At 42.0% G+C, this 18,852-nt stretch overlaps 2 protein-coding genes across 3 annotated transcripts in view; one reads left to right on the forward strand and one right to left on the reverse strand.

The window, feature by feature from the left end:
- The window catches only part of LIPA (lipase A, lysosomal acid type), a 138,436-nt gene that overhangs the window by 67,582 nt on the left and 52,002 nt on the right, over positions 1 to 18,852 (reverse strand). The window lies entirely within an intron of this gene.
- Positions 5,841 to 13,850, forward strand: IFIT2 (interferon induced protein with tetratricopeptide repeats 2). The gene is made up of 2 exons (XM_065922864.1): positions 5,841 to 5,851; positions 10,636 to 13,850. Exons 1-2 carry the CDS (start codon positions 5,847 to 5,849, stop codon positions 12,002 to 12,004), a joined length of 1,374 nt encoding a protein of 457 aa, XP_065778936.1. The 5' UTR covers positions 5,841 to 5,846; the 3' UTR covers positions 12,005 to 13,850.

Consider the following 18,852-nt stretch of genomic DNA (forward strand, 5'->3'; position numbering starts at 1 on the left):
AAAGTACTATGAACAGGCTATGCAATGTTTTGAGAGGCTCTGGAAAAGAAACCCAGCAACCCAGAATTCTCCCTGGGACTGCTCATCACACTGTATCGTCTGCAGGACAAAGCGCCAGTAGAGAACACCATTCACCTTATGAGGCAGGCCACTGAGCTGGAGCCAGATAACTGGTACATAACATTCTCCTGGCTCTGACTCTTCAACGGGTCAAGAAAGAAGCAGAAGGAGATGACCTAGTAGATGAAAACACCAAGTCCAACAGACATACTCTGCAGTGCGGCCCAATATTACTGAAATAAAGGCACTCTGGACACAGTCATAGAATCACTGATACTTAAAAAGGCCTTAGAATCAGTGCCAAACAACATTGATTAACATCTCTAGGTTGGCTGCTACTACAGAGCAAAAATCAGATGAATACAGAAACCAAATAATATTCAACGAATAAGGATGGAGAACTACAGGAAATTAGGAAAAGCACTGTGAATCGTTTTAAGAAAGTTGTTCAGTTGAATATTAGCCCCCCTATACCTGCTCAGACCTTGCCTGCCTCTACACATCAGATCAGTATGGTGAGGCAGAGTATTGCTTCCGGAAAGAATCCAGTAAGGATCTCTCCAGTGGAGAGACAAGTGCTCACCTGCACCATAACCACTCTCAGAGGCCAGCAGATGTGCAAAGACACCACCATCTGCCATTACCCAGAGGACTGCACCACAACAGCAGTTAAAACTGAGAAGGAAAAACTGATCCTAGACCTTAGAAGACTTGCCACGCTCTGAAAACGCCTCGGACATTGTGGGCTGGCGAGTCTCCAGATTCCTCCCCGAAGTGACTAGAAAAGGGCACCCAAGAGCTGATGGCTGTTGGACCATCCAGCCTCCAACCCTGGCAGATTTGCCTTCTCCTCATCTCTGACTGAAAAGGGCAGTAAGGAAATGGTAGAGGGTGCAGGGAGGCCCACGACTCAGAAAAGCAGGAAGCCCTAGAGTGGCTATAAACACGCCTCTGGGCTTCACAGAGAGAGCAGGGAGAGCAGGAGTGGCCTGGTATGGTGGGCACGAAGGGGAGGTTAATAGGGGAGACAGAGAATCTGAAACCTCACAGGAGTGCGGCTGAATGGCGGGACATTTCATTTTGCTGTTGCTTTTTCCTGGTTCTGAAAATTCTCTCATCCAAATCTGGAAATTTGGAATCACATTTCCTCTGCTATACAGATATTTTGGGGGCTTCTCTGGTGGCTCAGAAGATAGAGAATCTGCCTGCAATGCAGAAGACCCAGGTTCAATCCCCGGGTCGGGAAGATCCCCTGGAGAAGGGAATGGAAACCCATCCCAGTACTCTTGCCTGGAGAATTTCATGAACAGAGGAGCCTGGTTGGCTACAGTTCTTAGGGTGCAAAGAGTCAGATATGACTGAGCAACTAACACTTTCACTTTCACAGATATTTTGAACAAATGCTGCTTTTGAGGGAAAGGACTTGCTTTGGGACTATATGATCCCGGCTTATTCTGTTTGTGTCGTCTGGATTTCCCAGCTCTCACTCACTCAGTGACTTGCACATGGCCTGACACACAGCATGCACTCAACATTCGCTGAGTGAATGAGTGACTAGAACGTCACTCTAGGCTGGTCCTCTTTCCTCACTCTTTAAACTCCAACATAAATTCCATGTACATCAAAGTTTTAAATGTTTAAAAAATAGAAATCATAAAATTACTACCAAAGTGCTTGAGATATTTGTAATCATGGGGTCTAGAAGGTATAAGTATGAAAAAACACAAAAGGGCATAAAATATTAATACATGTACATTAAAAACATTTCATAGAAGAGATACCTTCAGAAAGTCAAAAGATAAACAACAAACAAAAATACTATCTCAACACATTACTAGATAAAGGACTAATTTCCTTAATGCTGAAATAGTTTCTGTTAATCAATAAGGAAAAACTCAGTGGGAAAATGAACAAAGGTCAGGAACAGACAGGAAATGAAGAAAGCTTGTAAACATGTAAAATGATATCACTATCACTTTTGTTAAGAGCAAAGTACGCCAACACTACAAGGGAGACTGTCTCAGGTCAGCAAAGAAAACACCTTTCCTAAGCGTATACTAAAAAGGACTTGGATACAGGCTATATCATGCACTGCCATTGAGATTAGAAATTGTATAAGTAGAGGGAATTTATTGATGGTTATTAAGTGTTTGTGGATCTTTCCGCAGCAATTTCACTCATTAATTTACTCTGTATTTGCATATGTGTGCAAAGATGTGTACATGGATGTTCATGAAGCTTTGTTTATAATAACAAAGGACTGAAAATAACTACCATCATTAGAGGCCTTACTTATTCAATATTAACATTGCATAACATGAAACAGCATGTCCATATTTTTAAGAAAAGCGTTCTAAATATAATAATACAGAACATTATAGCTAAGATATATTTTAAAAATAAGAAAGTGAAAGTGCAGAAAAGTGTGTACAGAATGCTAATGTTATTTCCCAATATTAGCTTCATCCATCCCATACGCTTTTCGGTTTTGAAGGGCTCATCTCTCTGTCATCAGATGTGTGAAAGTTTAATCTTGCAATCAGATTGTAAACTCCAGAAGGGCAGGAACCAGGCTTTTTATTTCATAGTGATACTTACCTTCCCTGATTTTGAGGGGCGATTTTAGCTGGTATTGCTTGGGCCTCACGTGAATCTTGGGGTCTCTGCCTACAGCGCTGTAGTAAGCACAAAAGGAGTCTAAAAGTAGGTGCACAGATGGGCTGGAATCTGTGAAGTACCCCTGAAGCTTTGCCCAGACTGGGGGAGGCAGCTGGCAACAGAGGTGAAACTGCTCCTGCCACTAATTTCAAAAACTTTCTTCAAGAATTCATATCCACGCAGAGGACACTCAATCCACACATTTCCTCTGATTACTCTCGCTGTCTCTTGTACCTTTAAGTGGTCTTTTTCATCTCTCTTTTACCTGTCAATGCTACCATGAGATTATGTGTTTTTCAAACTCTCTTTATGCTCAGAACCAAACATTGACAAATATCTGAGGCATTCTTTGAGAGTATTAATATTATGAATAAATGTTCTCCTTAGGAATGCTATCAACAAAAGTTTTGTATGAGTATAGGAGTCTCTGGGACCAACAAAGTGAAAACAGAATGTCTAGGTCAGGCAGGAGAGGTGAGAATAACAGAGAAAATGAATGAACTTCCAGAGGTTGGAGTCAGGGATATGCAGAACAATGGCAAAATTGTTCCCATCAGAGAGCAGAATCAGGGTCTAACTAAGAAACTTCCACCACTGCCAGGATAGAGGATCTTCAGAATACCTACCCATCAGAATGTCATCATTGCTACAGACTTCCGCCTTCTGAGATTTCTTCATGTTCCCTTTTTTCAACTGAGAGTATTTATTACAGTTACCATGCCCCACCATTGCATGTGGTACACATGAATTATCTAATCTTATCTAGCCTTTTAGGTGTTTTAATCATCAGACTGAAAGGAGTCACACCCAGATCATTGGGGAGAACAGGGAATCACCCACAGATCCCTGATCATGAGCTGGGTGCAATGACTGCCTTGATTCCCAAGGGCTGACTCCCTTGGAAAGGTCTGAGTATGTTTGGAAAGAAGGATACATCTTGGGTATTTAGGACCAGAGCAAGATACTCATGGTCCACCCAAAATAGGGCTCCTACTTGCACGGTATGAAGTTGTCACTGGTAAAAGCAGTCCCCAGTTTGAAACTACATTTTTCCAGCCTTCCCTTACATTTAATTGGTCCCCGAATTGCTGGTCCATGAATTCCACCTGAGAATTTCTGATTCATTTGCTCTGGACTGGGGCCTGAGAATTCGCATTTCTAGCAGGGCCCCAGGTGATGCTGATACAGCTGGTGGTTGATGACAGTGTTCAAACTAAGGCATTACACCACTTTGTAGCTGATACAGCCCCTGATGCATTCCTATTGTGAAAGCATTATACACAGGCACTGGCCACACAGATTTCTAAAGAATAAACCAGCACCTCTGCACTTTGAAACACAGTGAACATTTACTTTCTCTGTGCCTCTCCCAACCAGGACCTTTATTAACAAGACTTACACATTTCTATCCTATAGTTTTCTTGAATGCAAATTCAAAAACCAAAAAAAAAGCCACAGTGTTCTAGTTCACTAATCAGCATTTCTTGTACATCTGACCTGCATTTCTATAAATACATCATAGAACTTGTACATAGAACTAGAACTTGTAACTCTTGAGTGAGACCTACAAGTAAGGGTTACCAGCTTAGCTATAATCCTAATGAAATGGTAGGGAATTTCCAAGAAGCATAGGTTCTGCTTCTACCTTACCCTAGGCAGAAAAATCCACCATAAATAATGCTTTCCCCAAAACTGAAAAACCTGCCTTAGCAACCTCGGTTTCACTGGGAATGTTTCACCTGTTCTCTGTGTAATTTCCTGACCTCAAAGACAGTTGGTGTGGTTACCTTTTCCCTCTTGGGTCTATGTACATTGTAATTCCTTTATGATTAGGGATAGGCATAAGGATAAAGCACATTTCCTCTGTTATAACAAACCACTCTGGCTGCAAATTGTAGTGTGCAGATGCTAAATTCTGAGATGACTCACAGGGATTCAAAATGTGGAGCTCAGGAAAGCCAAGAATGTGTAGAGATGCTAGGAATTGTTTTTCTATGGTTAATGATTCACTCCATGATGGATCGTGGAATGTCAAACTGAGGCTCTGGAAAAGGCAAACATCAGAAGTTTCCTTGCTGGTCTCTTTGGTTCATGAGTTTAGTTATTAATTATAATAAACAGTGACACTTACTTATTATGTTCCAGGCATTATTCTAATGTATTAAGCCATTTGATCCTCACAACAAACACCACAGGGTAGTGGTAGTATCTTCATTTCACAGGAGAAGAAACTAAAGCACAGAGACATTCAGTAATTTCCAGTGTCACCACATATAAATGAAGCCTGGTTTCCAATGCAGATAGACTGACATCAGAGCCCACAGTTCCAATCACATATTCATTCATTCAGCTACTACTTTATGAATGCCTGCCATGTGCCAGGTGTGACTGCAGGAACCGGAGATTCAGTACTGAGTGAAATAGAAGGAAACCCCTGCCCTGTGCAAGTAACATAACTGTTCATCACAGGGGCAGCAGGACTTCCCAAGTGGCGCTAGTGATAAAGAACCCTCCTGTCAATGCAGGAGACATAAGAGACACTGGTTTGGTCCCTGGGTCGGGAAGATGCCCTAGAGGAGGGCATGGCAACCCACTCCAGTATTCTTGCCTGAAGAACCCCCATAGACAGAGGAGCCTGGCGGGCTACAGCCCATGGGGTTGCAAAGAGTCAGCTGAAACGACCTAGCACACACCCAGCATGCACAGGGGCCAGCAGGTCATCTTGCTGTTAATAGTGGACAGAGTGAAGATGGGTTAACATTCCAATAATGAGGCGGAGTGCTTGGTAACTGTATCCTTCCCGGAGCTGGGCTCTGTTGATGGCAGCTGATGTTAAGACATCAAAACAATTCACAAAGAACTGACTCACTGTAGGGGGAGGGAGAGGAAGGCACCCTATCAGTTTGGCTCTCACTTAGCACTCAAGATTCATTTCCTCTGCGAGTCCTGTCAATTTCAGTTTCCAGTTTCATTTTCTCTTTCCTGAAGTCTATTTAGGCAAAGGAATCTGGTGATGCATTCATATATAGGTCTCTTAACCCTCCACTGAAGCAGAGGAGGAAGATTTCTGAAGAGCGCAGCAGCCCGAACTGCAGCCTTTCAGAACAGCTGAGAAGTGCACGGCAATCATGAGGTAAAAGACTCTTCTCTGACTGTGGTTGAAAATGCCTAATCCTTCCTGCTGTGGAAACTGAATTGTCAATAGCCATGCCCCTAAAAGGCAAATTTCTAGGTTGTTTTGCTTTAGTGTTTGATTATAGCCTTATGACTCATCTTCTGTAGGTCTTTAGGATTTTGGCTTGTTTACTCCTAAGTTATTTCTGCCTCACACTGTCAAGTTTCCTACAGGGATCTCTCACGGGAAGCTGAGAATTGAGGCTGGAGAACAATGAGGCAGGAAGGGAGGGGCAGAAGGGGAGCGATTAAAGCAGGCAGGTGCTTCACTTAAAAGTGGATCTAGAGAAATTGCTCCTGTAGACTGCCCTGTGTTTCTTATCCAAAGGAATAAGTGAGGGGCTTTTAATAATATTGTTTTTTTATGATCTAAATATTTTTCATTTATTTTAAATGAAACAAAAATGAATATTTTTAATGATAAAAGGTACAATTCACAAAGAAGATAGATAATCATAAACCATTAGACACCTAACAATAAAGAAACAAAGATACATGCAGCAAAAATCAGAAGACATAAAAGGGAAAAGAAAAAATATATATCACCACAGTGAGACATGTCTCTTTTTAGCAGATATTGTTAAAAATGTACTCAGGGTAGCAACCTCACTTCATGCTAAGGTGGAACATTTTTAATGTGTTCATGCATCTCAGATTTGCATTAAGGCTGGCAAAATAACAAATATTTTCACCCCCAAATTCTACTGACTGGCTAGCATCCTCCTACCTAACATAAGAATTGGAGATGAACTGCTTGGAGAAAACAGTTCCCCCCTCTAAAATCTTCTCATATCCCAGAAACATCAGATTTCCCTGGGGAGGAAAAGTTCATGCAGTGAGTAGGAAGAACGCTTTCTATTCTATTTTCTCCAGTTTAAGGGTCAAGAAGTCAGACTGTATAGCCTAAGCCTCAGTCCTAGGAGCTCCAGAATCTAGGAATACCAGCCCTGGTACTTAACTTCCTAGAGGAAATATAATATATTTTTTCTGCTAGTTTGCACCTCTGCCTGATAGGAAGAAAATAATAATTTGAGATACTTCCAGATGTCTATTTCTATAGTAACTCAGAATCTTTAGAAACCTTCTTCTTGTTTCTCAGAATTTTAGCATGTCCTTCTCTTAGAATCTTTCCCATAATAATACTGACCCACCATTTCATCTTCTCATTTCCTTTGATACTTTAGCTATAGGGATTGTCATTGGGCATTGCTCCTGTGGTCTAAGAGAATGGTCCTCAAACTTGAGCCTGTGTAAGATTCACAGAGAGCTTGTTAAAGACTGATACTTGAGCTCAAATACTAACCTCCCCAAATCTCAAGACTGATTTGGTAGGTCTGACTTGGGATCCAAGCCTGTGCATTTCTAATAGGCTCCCCCACCCCCAACCCCACCCTGGTGGTGCTGGTACTGCTCTAAGACAATGTGGGGGCGGCACTGGCTCTGAGCCTGGCAGACAGTGGGATTGTGGCTTTCATCCAGACAAGAAGCAAGGGGAGAAATTGTTTGCTGTGTAAATACTTGGAATTTCTAGGGGCGTCAGGAGCACAAATCTCACAAGTCTAAGTTCAGGACGCAAGGATCTGGGACCAGCTTCTGATTTACCAGTAGAAATAAAAACTCAAAACTGCACAGTAAAATTGGATGCCTTTTGAATGATTACTCAAAAGAATTTAACATACATGTATATATTAAATGTATTTATCTTGCAAATGTATAGTTGACTATATGTATTGTATGTGAGAGATAATCTCAACTGTATTCACTGTCTCTGCTCCTTGTACACAATGAGAAAAGAGCTAAAGAATCCATGTGCTAAATAAGAGAATCTTCCCATAACCTCACTAAGAAGGAAGAGAGACCAGATTGGACATAAACTTTCCAAGGAGAGGCTGGTGTCATTACAAGGTCAGATAGCAAAAGTGAGGCTCTCTCCTGGCCCACATCCTCTGTGTTACATCCAGAGCCTCAGACAACCTTGATCTTCATTAAGATCTTCCTGATCCCTGGTTTGAGAAGATCCCCTGGAAGAGGGCATGGCAACCTACTCCACTATTCTTGCCTGGAGAAACCCATGGGCAGAAGGCTTTGAAAAGACAAGAGTTTTTCCCTAAGCAGAAACTCCTACCCATTTTCCCTCCTATTTTTTGTTTATTCTACTTCGGTAATTATAGCTCCATTTGTTACAAGTGACAGAAATGAGCAGGAACTGATTTAAAGTTCCTAGAATGGCCCACAGAACCGGTGCACAGGACGCTGATGACCCCAGGAGGACTAGAGCAGGACACTGGTGAGCGTGGGGGACCCAGTCTCTGAGTCTTCTCCATGTGTATCTGGGTCACTCTCTCTGCAGCAGGTCACACAGAACACGTCCACCATCAAACTCCAGCGGGCACGGCACTCTTCTTAACACACGAAGACTCATGAAGACTCACTGACTCCCTCTCAGTTCCATTCCCAGCTCCCACTTGAATCTGGGCACCTGGCCCTGGTCTAATCAAATTGAGGGGAGGTATAAAAAGTGAAAGATAGAGAGTAGGAAAAAATGAAGGAATATAATCTTCCATTTAGACGATTATTTCAAAAGTGATCCTTGCCACATAACAAGACTTCCCAGACTTCTATTGGTTGTCTATGTCAGAATCCATAATATATAGAATGTCAGCTTCTGGTAAGAGAACTGATTAATGATTATCATGAAAAAAATTTTTAAGTGAGAATAAACATTTCAGGGACCCTAACACATAGACAATATTGAAAACAATTTTAGGTAATGAATTATTTTTAACCTACTCTTTTCCAAATTTATTCAAAATAGGGGTTTTATTTGATTGCTTTTCTGTTGATTGGTTTTTGCTTATTTATTTACTTGTTTGTTTATTTAGTGGACTAACACAAAGGAATAAAAAAAAAATCTTTCCAGAAGAGTTGCAAAGGCACCCTCAAGGAGAAAGAGCATTTCTCATGATGAAAGATGTTAGCTGCCCTCTAGCCCCTTGCTTGCTCTCTTTTATGAAAGTGTGTGTCCGTGCATAGTTGCTTCAGTAGTGTCTGACTCTTCGCGATCCTCTGGACTGTAACCCACCAGGCTCCTCTGTCCATGATGGGATTCTCCAAGCAAGAATATCAGAGTGGGTTCCCATGCTCTCATTCAGGGGATCTTCCTGACCCAGGGATTGAACCTGTGTCTCTTATGTTTCCTGCACTGAATCTACTGGGTCTTGATTGCTTTCCACTCAAAACAATCTGCTTGCCAAAATGGCACATTTGGGGAAGACTTGTTCTAAACTCCTTCAAAAGCAAACCATAGGAGGGTCAAAGTTAAATTTCAAAGGAAAATTAAAACAAGTACAAAATTATTAATAGATCAAATCAGTGAAACATGTTAAGAAAAGGAATTGCCAAAGAAGTAACACATTGAATGGCTCTTCATTTCTGTATTTCCTTCTTACCTAGCATTTACTTTTATATTTTGAAATTTCAACTGCATAATTTTATACTTTTTTACTGTTTTAATAAGGACATCCTTATTGTGCTTCTGAACTTCAACTCTATTTTCTCTTTGATGTTTTAAATTCTTTAGTTCTCCCTACTTTGTCTTTTTTTATTTTTATTACTTCATGTTTCCTAATTACATGAGCTTGTCATAAATCCTTAACTGATTTTCTTTGTCTAGCCAAACTTTTGGAGCTTTTATCAAGTTGGTTTTTTTTTTTTTTTAATTATTTTGAGTCTATATTCTTTTTCCGAAGTTTTCTATTTTGACCATTACTTCTTTAAAACTACATAAATATCAAACCTGAAATCAGTTATCAAGGATTTGGTCGCTCCTGTAGAGACCCTCGGGCTTCCCAGATGTCACTAGTGGTAAAGAACCTGCCTGCCAATGCGAGAGATATAAGAGACGCAGGTTCAATCCCTGGGTCGGGAAGATGCCCTGGAGGAGGGCATGGAAACCCACTCCAGTTTCTTGAGAATCTCATGGACAGAGAGGTCTGGTGTGCTGTACGGCCCATAGGGTCACAAAGAGTCAAAGTGACTTAGCATGCACACGTGCACATAGAGACCCTCGCAGAAAGCCAAGAGCCAGCATTCCTAACAAAGCTTCCCTTATTCAGGAAAGACCAGACTCAGGCTCAGATGCCTGCCCACTGCCCTCTCCCTAATTCTTTTTTTAAATATTTATTTATGTTACTGTTGACCATGTTGGGAGGGCTCTTCCTGTAGCAAGCAGACTTCTCTCTAATTGTGGCCTGAGGGCTCTGTGTTGCCCCAGGGTACATGGGATCTTAGTTCCCTGATCAGGGATCAAACCTGTGTCCCTTGCATTGGAAGGCAGATTCTTAACCACTGTACCACCAGGGAAGTCCCTTCCTAATTTTTCTGCTGCCTGTGATCACCCCATTTCTGCTTCCCTGTGTATTTAACGCATTTACCAAGACTGGAAGAAAAAAAAAAGGAAAGGATATTCTTTTTTTTTTTTTTTTTTTGGCTGCATTACGCACAACATGGGATTAGTTCCCTGACCAGGGATCTAGCTGCAGATGCCCCCTGCAATAGAAGTGTGGAGTCTTACCACTGGACCACCAGTGAAGTCCAAGGAAAGGATACTCTTTTTTTTTTTTTTTTTTTTATTGGAGTTAACACTGTTAAGGAGAAGGAGAATCCTATTTGTCATGCTCCCCTTTTCTCGTGGGTGAACCTGTGCTATGTCTTAGAGTGTTCATTTCTGTTTTTCCTTCACAGTGAGACCACCAAGAACTCCTTGGAGCATAGTCTACAGCAGCTCAAGAGCCATTTCACCTGGAACTTGATAGAGGGAGAAGACTCTTTGGATGATTTTGAAGACAGAGTGTGTAACCAGAATGAGTTTCAGAACAGCGAATTCAAAGCCACAATGTGCAATATACTGGCCTACATAAAGCTCCGCAGAGGCCAGCATGAGGCAGCCCTCGGATGCTTACGGCAAGCCGAAGAGCTCATCCAGCGAGAGCACGCTGACCAGGCAGAGGTCAGAAGCCTGGTCACCTGGGGAAACTACGCCTGGGTCTACTATCACCTGGGAAGATTCGCAGAAGCTCAGCTTTATGTTGACAAGGTGAAACAAGTCTGCCAGAAGTTTTCCAGCCCCTACAGAATTGAGAGTCCTGAGCTGGACTGTGAGGAAGGGTGGACACGGTTGAAGTGTGGAGGAAACCAAAACGAAAGGGCCAAGGTGTGTTTTGAGAAGGCTCTGGAGAAGAACCCCAAGAACCCAGAGTTCACCTCTGGACTGGCCATCGCGAGCTACCAGCTGGATAACCAGCCACCATCTCAGAATCCCATTAACCCTTTGAGGCAAGCCATTCGACTGAATCCTGACGACCAGTATGTCAAAGTCCTCCTGGCCCTGAAACTTCAAAAGATGAATAAAAAAGATGAAGGAGAGAGATTAGTTGAAGAAGCTTTGGAAAAAGCCCCATTGGCCACAGATGTGATTCGAGGGGCAGCAAAGCTGTATCGAAGAAAAGGTGACTTGGACCAAGCTATAAAACTCCTGAGAAAGGCTCTAAAATGCATGCCCAACAACATCTACCTGCATTGCCATATTGGGTGCTATTATAGGGCCAAAGTCCTGGAAGTAGAGAAAATGGGTGGGGAGAGAGAGGAATTAGAGGAACTAATAAGACATGCTATAGATCATTTAAAGAAAGCTGATGAGAGTAATGGAAATTTCTTCCGTATCAGCTCCTATCTTGCCTGCCTCCATGCACAAATCGGTCAGTATGAAGAAGCAGAGTGTTACTTTCAAAAAGAATTCAGCAAAGAGCTTCCTCCTGTAGCCAAACAACTGCTCCACCTGCGATACGGCAACTTTCAGCTGTACCAGAGGAAACATGAAGACAAGGCCATCCACCATTTCATAGAGGGTGTGAAAATAAACCAGGGATCAAAGGAGGGAGAAAAAATGAAAAACAAACTGCAAAGATTTGCCAAAATCAAGCTCTCAAAAAACAGAGCGGATCCTAAGGCTTTGCATCTCTTGGCGTTTCTTCAGGAACTGAATGAAGACATGCAGCCAGCAGAGGAAAACTCTGAAAACCTCATCCCTTTAGCATCTTTAGCTGAGGAATGAGGAACTGGAATGTGGTACCCATAGGGCTACTGCTAGAAGGGAGCTGAAACCCCTCCACCAAGTTGGTATTCAAAATATTTAACGATTGGCACAGGCGTGGACTTAGACCCTGGCCACATAGTACTTGATCAAGGTTAGGGAGGAACTCTGCTGGGCCAGTGTTAAGATCTAAATTGAGTTCTGGGAGGGGGACTGGACTGGGGGCAGGTCCAGGGGCTCAGTAAAGGGGCTATTTCCCAACTGACCTCTTGGGAACAGCTGGCATTCCCTCTGTGGGGCGATGTCATGGCTAGGTTTCTATAAAGTAGTCCGACGTCTCACACCTGTGACACTGCGGTCCCTTTCAGCAATGTTTTTCCATCTTTGGAGTCATTTTAGATCCTCTACAGGTGGGCAGTCTTCCCTCAAATATGCCAAAATGGCATTTTGATTATTTTGAAGTTATTACTTGAGAAAACAGCCAGTGCAAGGAGAACACTCTGACCCTCCTCTTAGATCAGGAAATAAATCTCCCATGAGAAAAGTACCCTCACTATGCCAGGAGGCAGAGAGACATCCTTGTCACTGGCGGTAGGGAATTGAGGGCTGGGAAGGCTACATAAACCAGCTCTGCTTAGACTCTCCACTAAGTAGCACCCAAGCCCAAGTTTCTTTGCCTTGCCAGTTCCTCATGAATTTATTATTTCTTTGTCTAAAAGGTATAAAAGCTGCCAGCTTTGGTCACTTCTTAGGCTGTATATACTAGGCGACCTGCATATGTATGAAATTAACTTAGATTTTCTCCTGTTAATTTGTCTTGCATCGATTTAATTATTAGATCAGCCAGAAGAACCCCGAAGGGTAAGCAGAAATTTCCCCTTCCCAACACCCTGCACAGACACTAATGTGCGGTGTCCATCCAAAGGCTGGGGGATGGAAGACCAGGGAGGCCTGGGGGTCCTCTCCCCCTCCCTTCTGCCTGCTGCCCCACCTCCCCAGACAAGTCTTAATCTAGGACTGTTTATACAAACTCTATACAACATGAGTTCAAGCGTCCCATTAACTGAAGGGAGGAAAGAGGTTTTTAAAACACACACAAAAAAGAGAGAACAGGTCAAATCTGGAAGGAATATAGCTAGAAGAAGTGGGGTCAGGTGACCACAGTACAAGCGTTTCAGGAAGCAGGTGGGGAGGTTTCATCTCTTCTCTGTCCTCCCTGTAACCACAACACAGCAAGTGAGAGTAAAAAGGTAGATTCTGTACGTTAGAAACCAAAATAATGCTTTTCTTTAAAATATCTTAAATTGGTTTATAGTGCTTTTCAGGTCTACTATATCCTTCTACTTCTCTGTATATTCATTCTTTTAATTTTTGAGAATTTGATATTGACACTCCAACCAAAAAAAAATCTTAATTTATCTGCTTGAAAAATAATTGTAATATATAGTTGAACTATATGTAATTTCTGTATGGAATGTTCTGTATTTTCCAAATCTCCTGTAAATGTGTTATCATACTTTCATAATTAATAAAATAAAAAAGAAAAAATTCTGACTCTTAAATTTGCCCATGGGGGTTTGAATAAAAAGAAAGGGGGGAAAAATGTGTATGGAAAGACGTCTTACCCAGTAGGGAGAGGGAAAGAGTAGGCAAAAGGGAAGGAGAGAAGAATGCCGCTTTGTCATTGTAGATTATAATCTTATATGGAGAAGACCTGTTTGATGAACTCAGTTGCTTTGATGAGCCCAGATTCAATATGATAGGAAAGCAGCAGGACAGGGGAATTATTTGGTGATTAAGGACCTAGTGCACGTTTCTGGGAAATGTCATCAATAATGGAGGTTTCCCCCCATTAGAAATATTGTGTATTGGGTGATATAAAACTTCATTTAATCCTGAAAGTCGTCAGGGAAACCATAAAAGGCATGGTATGCCTGGGGCAATTAGGATTTTCTGGGTAAATACTGAATGACCAGGGACAGATATCAAGGTTTGTGTGAACCAAAACAGTCAGGTGACCCAGCAAGAAACCATCAATCACCCTCTGGGTTGCAAAATGATTGCCTCTTGGAATTAAATTCAGATGGTAGTTATCAGGGGCTGGGATGTGGGGGAAAAGGAGGGATGTAGTTTAAGGGTATAAACTTACAACAAGTAGATAAATAAGACTTGGAGATTTTATGCACAGAATAGTGAATATCTTTTGTATTAAAAATAGTGTAGTGTGCACTTGAGATCATCAGTATACATAGCGTGGATGCCTGAAAAAGTCATTAATTAATAAATAACTTAGATGTGATCAAACATAAAGGTGTGTTCTGGTTTTTCTGAAATTTTGCTGTACCTTAAATCTTCCAGACTCAGCTACTGAAAAATGCAATGTTACACTGGGCATAAACTGGTTCCAAATAACACAGACTGGCCTAGCATTGAGAGGATAACAGGCAGGAAGGCCAGAGGTCGCCAAGCGGCAGGAGGAAACCAGTATTCCTGTCAATTGTTTTATGGCCAGGGGATACACACCTGTGACATCCTATCTCAAAGTGCATAATGGGGGAGAGGGGCCTGGTGAGACTCCCTCAGGCTTGACGTTTCTTATCTGATTAATAGTTCCCTAACAGACATAAACGGAGAAGGCGATGGCACTGCACTCCAGTGCTCTTGCCTGGAAAATCCCATGGATGGAGGAGCCTGCCGGGCTGCAGTCCATGGGGTTGCATAGAGTCGGACACGACTGAAGTGACTTAGCAGGAACAGACATAAAACACCTGCTAAAAACTAGCAAAGGGTCACTCTTTCTTTCCCCCTCTGATGTCTATGTCAGAAGCTTTCCCTAGCTCTATTATATTTTAATAAAACTTTGCTACACAAAGTAGCAAGTCACATCTCTGACCCCAGATTGAAATCCTCTGGAGGTCACAAATCCCAGAGTGATGCACAGCTCCCAGCAGCAACCTTTCAACAACCTTTTCACTGAACAGAATAAACATTTTTTTTCTACAGCTTTCAGAGTCCAGGGCTTTATCTTACATCCTGGTACCACTACCAGGTACCTTTGTGTACATAAACACCCTACCCCTGCCCTCCACGGAAGCAGATCTTGTTACATCTTGTGCTTCCATCCATGTTCTCTCTCCTTTCCTGATGTCCATTAGGAGAAATGAGGAAGTATCTCCAGTTCTGTTTTAGGCCCCATCCTGGAGGCAATCTAAACACATGTGGGAGAATTTTTCCTGTTAAGTAAAGAATAGAAAGAAACATGAAGCTGTGAAGTCTTTCTTTGTCAAGAGGCTTCTGATGGAAAATACAATTCACATCAGCTGCAAAGGTAAACTCATTCCACTCTACTGACTGGACAAGCATCCATTTCAAAAGAAGGTTTTAGCGTACTTGGCCTTATTATCAGATCTGATGCCTGGGGAGAAAAACTGGGAGTGTTCTTAGTGGAAGGTCAGACGGGCAGGCACGCTGACCTTGAGAGAGGAACCCTGGCACCTGTAGAGTGCTAAAGAAGGCACACTGGGTATCTGTAACCTTGTTCTTGCAAGTCATGCCGCCAAAACCTTTGCTAGAACAGAAACCCCAAAAGAAAAAAAGGAAGAAAGGGTAGAGAAGAGACATATGTCATGTTACACTTAATATTTATTTGAGGACTTAAAGCTGACAGAAATGATTGGAAAACAATCAAGAAAATTACGTATATAATTCATGTTTCCTGAAATCTCACTATCCAGGAATAACAAACAGAAACACATTAATTGGAATTACTTTAATTTCCTGGCTCTCGACCACATCTCTCGATGTATCTCCCTCCCCTCCAGTACCAAGGAGTGAGGAGAATGTCTCTTATCCTGGTCTGGGTTCTTAGTAATGCCAATTACTTCTCAGCAAAAGATCTATCAGCCTCTGTCCCCAGCCCCCCTTTTTCACAGAGCTTTCCTCTTTCTTTCCCCATCACGTCCTCTGACCTGCACAATTGTGCACAATGTGTGTCCAGTGCAACTGCAAGCGTCGGAGTGTGAGAATCCTGAAGATAAACACAAACAGGACTGTGTCAGGATCCCTACTATACGCACGGTCAACCTGGGATGCCAACCTGAAAAATGTGGGTTCCAACTAGAGACCATATGCTCCTGTTTTCTCCCTTCCTCCACCACTTCTCCCATCATCTCTTTTGGGAAAGGAGGTAACTCGATTTGTCTAATTGCAAATTTTCCTTATGATTTACAGCACAGCTGCCTCATTACTGGTAGTCTACACCTTCTTAGGAGGCAACAGAGAGGGGGACTGACTAAAACCTTTACTGTAAAAATGGTGCAGTGCCTTTGGAAAAACCGCTTAGTAGTCCCTCAGTTGGTTAAACATAGAGTAACCACCTGACCTAGCCATTTTATTCCTAGGTATATAAAGAAATGAAAACATACATTCATACATAAACCTGAACATGAATGTTTATATCAGTGTTATTCACCACAACCAAAAGGTGGATACATCAACTGATGAACTGATGTATTAAGTAAAGTATATCTTTACAGTGAATTATTATTCATCAATAAAAAATAAAGTACTGTACATGCTACAACATAGATGAAACCTGAACATGAAAGAAGCCAGTCACAAAAGGTCACATATTGTATGATTCCATTTATATAAAATGTCCAGAGTCGGCAAATTTATGAGATAGAAAGTAGATCAGTGGTTGTCGAGGACTGATTGTTATGCTTTGTCACTCAGTCATGTCTGACTCTTTGGGACCCCATGCACTGTAGCCTACCAGTCTCCTCTGTCCATGGAAATTCTCCAGGCAGGAAATCAAGAATGCCCTCCTCCAGGAGATCTTCCCAACCCAGGGATCAAACCCAGGTCTCCCACCTTGCAGGTGGAGTCTTTACCATCTGAGCTATCAGGGAAGCCCAAGAGGACTGGAGGTGATAGCAAGGAAGTGTAGGTCTCCTTTGGGGGTAATGAGAATGCTCTAAAACTGACTATGGTGGTGGTTGTACAGCTCTGTGAAATACTGAATTGTACAGTTTCAGTTCAGTTCAGTCTCTCAGTCGTGTCCGACTCTTTGCAACCCCAGGAGACTGCAGCACACCAGGCCTCCCTGTCCATTGCCAACTCCCGGAGTCTACTCAACCTCATGTACATTGAGTCGGTGATGCCATCCAACCATCTTATCCTCCGTTGTCTCCTTTTCCTCCTGCCTTCAGTCTTTCCCAGCATGAGGGTCTTTTCAAATAAGTCAGTTCTTCGCATGAGGTGGCCAAAGTATTGGAGTTTCAGCTTCGGTATCAGTCCTTCCAATGAATATCCAGGACTGATTTCCTTTAGGATGGACTGGTTGGATCTCCTTGCAGTTCAAGGGACTTCCAAGAGTCTTCTCCAAAATGGGTGAATTGTATGGTATGTGAATTATATTTCAATGTGACTGTTTAAAAAAAGAATGAGTATCCTTGTTGTTAGTTAGTATTAATGTTAGTCGCTCAGCCGTGTCCGATTCTTTTCTGACCCCATGGACTGTAGCCCACCAGGTTCCTCTGTCCATGGGATTCTCCAGGCAAGAATACTGGAGTAGGTAACCATTCCCTTCTCCAGGGGATTTTCCCAAACCAAGGATTGAACTCGAGTCTCCTGCATTGCAGGCAGATCCTTTTACCATCTGAGCCCCTAGGGAAGCCATCCTTGTTATAAATGTACATAAAGAAGGCAAGCTTTTCTTTCAATACCTTCTATTTTTTAACCTCTAAATTTGTTGGCGCTGTGTCATGCCCTTCTTATTATTTGAATTTTCACTACCATCATTACTTTTGCACTCACGAGACATGTTGGATAAATTCTATATTCTATTTTCTAGATAGGGCGTAGATATGAAAATCTGGTCCCACTTTATTTTATTTTTAAATACCCATTCTCAGGAACCATTCTTCAGCAAGTTGGCACAAAGGGAGAGTTTAAAAGCAGAAGAAAATCTGACTCAATGTGTAAATCTAAATCTACAGGTGTACAAATCTAAGTACACTATGAATTTCTTAACAGGCATAATGTTATTTAACTACTATATGCAGCTGTTGCAAATACCATGCTTATTCATGAGCACTTTATAAGCCAGGGATAAGAACAAGAAGAGAAACAAGAAATGGGCAGCTGGCGCAACTGCTCTGGAAAATAACTTCATACTGTAAGACTGCAGTTGGGATGAGAGGAAGCCTTTGGCCAGTTCAATAAAATTGCCTTTTCTCTGATCTAACCACTTCTGATCACTTCTGCCTTTCAAAATAGTGTCTATCCCTAAAATCAGCACCCTCATAACACAGAAACCGTCATGACACAACTTCCTTTCTCTCTGAGCAAAGAAGGCAAAAGATAGAGACACATTTTCCCTGGGCTGGATGTTTAGGGTTTCATGTCTGGCTATGCCAGGATTAAGCACCAGATTCTCAGTAACAGAGATGCCATGTGTTATTTTTGAAATGTACATTTTGTTGGGAATTCCTGGCGGTCCAGTGGTTAGGATTCCAGTTATGTGGTGCAGTCAAAAAAGCAAATAAATAAAAATTTACATTTTATGTGTCTGTGGTGTGTGGGGCCCTCTAAAGCACAGGGCCAAATGCAGGAGCCCCTTTTACCTGGATAACACTGTAAAAGATATAAAGGTATGTTACTTTATCACTACCAGCGTAACATATTGTTAAGTAAGACAACCAACAAAATTACATACTTTCCCAGGTACAGGTTACTTTCGCTGAACATAATACAATCTCTGAACTTGGAAGTATTCTATGATGCTCCCTTTGTTGGGAAAAAATAAACAAGTGTCAGTCTTGTTTGCTTTCTGCAGCTTCAGAATAGACGGAGTCTTTCTCCTAGGC

The sequence above is a fragment of the Muntiacus reevesi genome, chromosome 2 (genome assembly GCF_963930625.1).
Source record: "Muntiacus reevesi chromosome 2, mMunRee1.1, whole genome shotgun sequence".
NCBI classification, from domain to species: domain Eukaryota; kingdom Metazoa; phylum Chordata; class Mammalia; order Artiodactyla; family Cervidae; genus Muntiacus; species Muntiacus reevesi.